The sequence below is a fragment of the Somniosus microcephalus genome, unplaced genomic scaffold, assembly GCF_052327205.1.
Source record: "Somniosus microcephalus isolate GS21.2 unplaced genomic scaffold, FLI_Smic_1.0 unresolved_chr1, whole genome shotgun sequence".
NCBI lineage: Eukaryota > Metazoa > Chordata > Chondrichthyes > Squaliformes > Somniosidae > Somniosus > Somniosus microcephalus.
In genome coordinates, this window is record NW_028225179.1 from 42545409 (window position 1) to 42552066 (window position 6658).

The 6658-nt window shown below is 52.6% G+C and overlaps 1 protein-coding gene across 1 annotated transcript in view; it reads right to left on the reverse strand.

Moving 5' to 3' along the window:
• Positions 1-1696: 1696 nt before the first annotated feature.
• LOC147094864 (uncharacterized) overlaps positions 1697-6658 on the reverse strand; it is a 247195-nt gene continuing 242233 nt past the window's right edge. Inside the window, exons 12-13 of the mRNA XM_085974474.1 lie at positions 6077-6158; positions 1697-2853 (exon numbers count right to left, since the gene is read on the reverse strand). Coding sequence (XP_085830600.1) covers positions 6085-6158 — 74 coding nt within the window. The 3' untranslated portion in view covers positions 1697-2853; positions 6077-6084. The remainder of the gene's footprint in view (positions 2854-6076; positions 6159-6658) is intronic.

Sequence of the window (6658 nt, forward strand, 5' to 3'; positions counted from 1 at the left end):
AGAAACGTCCCAAGGCGTTTCAATGGAGCGTACATCAAACAAAGCCACTTAAGGAGACATTAGGGCAGGTGACCAAAAGCTGGGTCAAAGAGGTAGGTTTTAAGGAGCATCTTAAAGGAGGAGAGAGAGGCGGAGAGGTTTAGGCAGGGAATTCCAGAGCTTAGGTTCTCAGGCAACTGAAGGCACGGCCGGCAATGGTGGAGCGATGGAAATCGGGGCCAGAATCGGAGGAGCGCAGAGATCTCGGGGGGTTGTAGGGGCTGGAGGAGGTTACAGAGATAGGGAGGGTTGTAGGGTCTGGAGGTGATTACAGAGATAGGGAGGGTTGTAGGGTCTGGAGGAGGTTACAGAGATAGGGAGGGTTGTAGGGACTGGAGGAGGTTACAGAGATAGGGAGGGTTGTAGGGGCTGGAGGGGGTTACAGAGATAGGGAGGGTTGTAGGGACTGGAGGAGGTTACAGAGATAGGGAGGGTTGTAGGGGCTGGAGGAGGTTACAGTTATAGGGAGGGTTGTAGGGGCTGGAGGAGGTTACAGAGATAGGGAGGGTTGTAGGGGCTGGAGGTGATTACACAGATAGGGAGGGTTGTAGGGACTGGAGGAGGTTACAGAGATAGGGAGGGTTGTAGGGGCTGGAGGAGGTTACACAGATAGGGAGGGTTGTAGGGGCTGGAGGAGGTTATAGTTATACGGAGGTTTGTAGGGCTAGAGGAGGTTACAGAGAAAGGGAGCGTTGTAGGGCTGGAGGAGGTTACAGAGATAGGGAGGTTTGTAGGGGCTGGAGGAGGTTATAGAGATAGGTAGTGTTGTAGGTGCTGGAGGAGGTTATAAGATAGGGAGGGTTGTTGGGGCTGGAGGAGATTACAGAGATAGGGAGGGTTGTAGGGGCTGGAGGAGGTTACGGAGATAGGGATGGTTGTAAGGGCCAGAGGAGGTTACAGAGATAGGGAGGGTTGTAGGGACTGGAAGAGGTTATGGAGATAGGGAGGGGGAGCGAGGGCCATGGAGGGATTTGAACGGGAGGATGGAGAATTTTAAAATCGAGGCGATGCCGGACAGGGAGCCAATGTAGGTCAGCGAGCACAGGGGGTGATGGGTGAACGGGACTTGGTGCGAGTTAGGACACGGGCAGCCGAGTTTTTGATGAGCTCAAGTTTACGTAGGGTTGAATGTGGGAGGCCGGCCAGGAGTGCGTTGAAACAGTCGAGACTGGAGGTAACAAAGGCATGGAGGAGGGTTTCAGCAGCGGATGAGCTGCGGCAGGGGCGGAGATGGACGATGTTAAGGAGGCAGGATTCAGCGGTCTTGGCGGCGGAGCGGAGATGGGAGTCGGCAGCTCAGCTCAGGGCCAAAGAGGACGGCAGGAGGCTGCGAACAGTCCGGTTCAGCCTCAGACGGTTGCCAAGAGGGAGAGGGATGGGAGTCGGTGGCTGAGGCAGGGGGGGATGGAATTAGTGGCTTACAGTTCCGACCACGGCAGATATCCAGAGCCTCCCTCCGCTCCCGGCAAGGGTGGGACTCGATTAATCTCGCCATGGCAACCAAGCACCCACTCCGAAACCAGACCAAAAAAAAACCCCCACAGCCAAGCAGTCGGGGTAACAGTCGCACGAGAGTACGATTAGAAAGTTTGGTTCCCACACCCCCTCACCTTTTACCCTTTTAGGATCTAATCCCTCACAACCCCCCCCCCCCCACCCCCGCCTCGTGACACGGGTGGCCAGCTTGAGGACATAGAACACTCCATTAGTTGCAACACAGGGGAGGAAGGTAATGGTTCTATTTTCGAGCAAGTGGGCAACACATTTAACACCAACCCCGCCCAACCCCCCCGTTGACTAAACAGATGGCGTTGGGCTATTATAAAGATGACGCCTTTCAAAATAAAACTCCTAAAAAAAACTGACTGAGTTATTTCTCGTTACAGACCCGCTCCTGGCTGGCGAGAACGATGATCCTTTGAGAAGGCGGAGCAACGGGGAAGCTTTTTTTAAGGGTCATCTGGAGTGCAATCGCTACGTCAAGTTTGACCTAAGCGGTTGTAGTGGGGAATGGGGTGGGGAGCAATGTTCCCTTTTATTTTTGTTAGGGCTGGACGGCCCGTTCACCTACAAAACTTTCCACTGAAAGAGCCACTGAGAGGTGCACAGCTTAGAGGGAATGTTGGTGGGGACTAGTAACGGGGGAAAAGGGGGGCATCTCCTCTTCCCTGGCCCTACTACCCAAGAGCTCTACACTCCCCACCCAAGCCCCGCTCTATTAGCATTCTCCCCCCCCATCGCGCAAATACTGCCCTCTGGGACTCCCCAAAATGGATGCAGGGTCTCATCAGCCCCCTCCCTCATCATGGGACGAAAGCAGACACGCCCCTCTCTGGAGCAGAAACCCGTATCCGCCACGGGGAGGGGGGCAGGGATCTGAGGGGAGGGGAAGGGGGCAAGGTGGGGGGTGGTGAGCGGAGGACAGGATGGGGTGGGGGGGGAAAGAGGCCGTGGGGGGTGGTGTGGGTACTGAGCTCCATCGCCTACGCCACATCGGGGCAAATGGGTAACGAGGGGAGGAAGGGAGGAAGGGGGCGGGGCAAGTAAAGAAACCAAAATAGGAAATTCAGGGTCCTACGTTATGGCAAGTCCAGTTCGATATCCACGAGAGGACTAGGCCTCTGTAAGTCGGTCGTCTTGTAAATTCAACCCCTACCCAACAGCCCCCCTTCCCCCCCAACCCCTGACCACCGGAGGTCTTCATGCTCCGGAATCTCCCAGCAGGCATCTGCTGCCAAGGCTTCGATCGGACGTTGTGTCTGTAAAAATTTCCCTCTTCTCTCTTGCTCTCGTTGGCGCAATCTTCTCCTGGAACTAACGGGAAAGAAGATTCTTTATTGATGCGACAACAGGTCAGGCATTATAGAATGACACAACGTAGTAAGGAGGCCCTTCGGCCCGTCGTGGCTGTGCCGGCTCTTTGGACGAGCTCTCCAATTAATCCCACTCCCCCTTGCTCTCTCCCCGTAGCCCTGCAATTTTTTCCTTTTCAAGTATTTATCCGATTCCCTTTTGAAAGTTACTATTGGATCTGCTTCCACCGCCCTTTCAGGCAGCGCATTCCAGATCACAACAACTCGCTGCGTAAAATACATTCTCCTCATCTCCCCCTCTGGTAGTTTGGCCTATCACCTTAAATCTGTGTCCTCTGGTTACTGACCCTCCTGCCACTGGAAAGAGTTTCTCCCTACCTACTCTATCAAAACTCTTTCGTGATTTTGAACACCTCAATTAAATCTCCTCTTAACCTTCTCTGCTCTAAGGAGAACAACCCCAGCTTCTCCAGTCTCTCCACATCGCTGAAGTCCCTCATCCCTAGTACCATTCTGGTCAATCTCCCCTTCACCTTCTCTGCTCTAAGGAGAACAGCCCCAGCTTCTCCAGTCTCTCCACGTAACTGAAGTCCCTCATCCCTGGTACCATTCTGGTCAATCTCCCCCTTAACCTTCTCTGCTCTAAGGAGAACAACCCCAGCTTCTCCAGTCTCTCCACATCACTGAAGTCCCTCATCCCTGGTACCATTCTGGTCAATCTCCCCTTAACCTTCTCTGCTCCAAGGAGAACAACCCCAGCTTCTCCAGTCTCTCCACATAACTGGGAACATAGGAACAGGAGGAGGCCATTCATCCCCTCGAGCCTGTTCTGTTGTAGAATCAGAGAATGGTTACAGCACAGAAGGAGGCCATTCGGCCCGTCGAGTCCGTGCCGGCTCTCTGCAAGAGCACTTCAGCTAGTCCCACTCCCTGCCCTTTCCCCGTAGCCCTGCAATTTTTTTTCCTTCAGGTACTTATCCAATTCCCTTTTGAAAGCCGTGATTGAATCTGCCTCCACCACCCTTTCAGGCAGAGCATTCCAGGTCCTAACCACTCGCTGCGTGAAAAAGTTTCTCCTCATGTCGCCTTTGGTTCTTCTGGCAATCACCTCAAATCTGTGTCCTCTGGTTCTCGACCCTTCCACCAATGGGACCAGTTTCTCACTATCTACTCTGGCCAGACCCCTCATGATTTTGAACACCTCTATCAAATCTCCTCTCAATCTTCACTGCCTTCAGGAGAACAACCCCAGTTTCTCCAGTCTCTCCACATCACTGAAGTCCCTCATCCCCGGTACCATTCTGGTCAATCTCCCCTTAACCTTCTCTGCTCTAAGGAGAACAACCCCAGTTTCTCCAGTCTCTCCATGTAACTGAAGTCCCTCATCCCTGGTACCATTCTGGTCAATCTCCTCTCAACCTTCTCTGCTCTAAGGAGAACAACCCCAGCTTCTCCAGTCTCTCCACATCACTGAAGTCCCTCATCCCTGGTACCATTCTGGTCAATCTCCCCTTAACCTTCTCTGCTCTAAGGAGAACAACCCCAGCTTCTCCAGTCTCTCCACATCACTGAAGTCCCTCATCCCTGGTACCATTCTGGTCAATCTCCCCTTAACCTTCTCTGCTCTAAGGAGAACAACCCCAGCTTCTCCAGTCTATCCACATCACTGAAGTCCCTCATCCCTGGTACCATTCTGGTCAATCTCCCCTTTACACTCTCTGCTCTAAGGAGAACAACCCCAGTTTCTCCAGTCTCTCCACATAACTGAAGTCCCTCATCCCCGGTACCATTCTGGTCAATCTCCCCCTTAACCTTCTCTGCTCTAAGGAGAACAACCCCAGTTTCTCCAGTCTCTCCATGTAACTGAAGTCCCTCATCCCTGGTACCATTCTGGTCAATCTCCTCTCAACCTTCTCTGCTCTAAGGAGAACAACCCCAGCTTCTCCAGTCTCTCCACATCACTGAAGTCCCTCATCCCTGGTACCATTCTGGTCAATCTCCCCTTAACCTTCTCTGCTCTAAGGAGAACAACCCCAGCTTCTCCAGTCTCTCCACATCACTGAAGTCCCTCATCCCTGGTACCATTCTGGTCAATCTCCCCTTAACCTTCTCTGCTCTAAGGAGAACAACCCCAGCTTCTCCAGTCTCTCCACATCACTGAAGTCCCTCATCCCTGGTGCCATTCTGGTCAATCTCCCCTTAACCTTCTCTGCTCTAAGGAGAACAATCCCAGCTTCTCCAGTCTCTCCACATCACTGAAGTCCCTCATCCCTGGTACCATTCTGGTCAATCTCCCCTTAACCTTCTCTGCTCTAAGGAGAACAACCCCAGCTTCTCCAGTCTCTCCACATAACTGAAGTCCCTCATCCCTGGAACCATTCTGGTAAATCTTTTCTGCACCCTCTCTAAGGCCTTCACATCCTTCCTAAATTGTGGTGCCCAGAATTGCACACAATACTCCAGTTGGGGCCGAACCAGTGTTTTATAAAAGTTTATCATAATTTCCTTGCTTTTGTACTCTCTGCCTCTATTTATGAAGCCCAGGATCCCGGAAGCTTTTTAACCACTTTCTCAACCTGTCCTGCCACCTTCAGCGATTTGTGCACATATACCCCCAGGTCTCTGTACACCCCCTTTAGAATTGTACCCTTTACTTTATATTGCCTCTCCTCATTCTTCCTACCAAAATGTATCACTTTGCACTTTTCTGCGTTAATCTTCATCTGCCACATGCCCGCCCATTCCACCAGCCTGTCCATGTCCTCTTGAAGTCCATCACTCTCCCCCTCACTGTTCACTCGACTTCCAAGTTTTGTGTCATCTGCAAATTTTGAAAGCTCCAATTGACCCCCAGCCACAACAGCATTTGGGGGGGGGGGGCGAGAGACTTCCAGATTTCCACTAACCCTTTGTGTGAAGAAGTGCTTCCTGACATCACCCCTGGCTTTAATTTTAAGGTGATGCCCCCTTGTTCTGGACTCCCCCCACCAAGGAAATAGTTTCTCTCTCTCTATCTACCCTATCGACTCCTTTAATCATCTTAAGCACCTCGATTAGGTCACCCCTTAACCACAGAATGACACAGCGGAGAAGGAGGCCTTTCGGCCTATCATGCCTATGCCTTTGCCGGCTCCTTAGGTGGCGCTCTCCAATTAAGCCCGCTCCCCTGCTCTTTCTCCATTGCCCTGCAAATGTATAGATACACCACATAATAAGGCACCTACCAGTTTAGTTAATGTTGCACCACGCAGTTCGATGAGTTGACATAATCCGCTCCATCCTCTTCCTCGCTGTCCTTATCAATCTCTAAGGAAGGGGAAAGGGATCGAAAGCTGACAAAAAATTGGCAAGTTCCCATGTTCAATCATGGCCGCTTCCGCCGGGGTGAAAGGTCACGGGCCGAGCCAGACCCCCCCCCCCTCCACCCCATCTCGGGGGTTCCAGTTCCTCCCCCCTGCACTCCGAGTGGCCATCATTTGCGGGGATTGTTGGCGAGATGTTCGACTCTGTGAGGCATCTCAGTCCCAGCTCAGCGGGAGGTCGAGGCGAGCCCCTTTCCACAGGCTGAGATCAGGCTCACTCAGCACTAGGCCGGGGGGGGGGGGAGGTGTGTGTGTGTGTGTGGGTGGGGGGTGTGTGTGGGGGTGTGTGTGGGTGTGGGTGTTAGTGTGTGTGTTAGTGTGTGTGTGTGTGTGTGTTAGTGTGTGTGTGTGTGTTAGTGTGAGTGAGTGAGTGAGTGAGGTGAGTGAGTGAGTGTGTGTGTGTGTGTGTGTGAGTGTGAGAGTGTGTTAGTGTGTGTGTGCGTG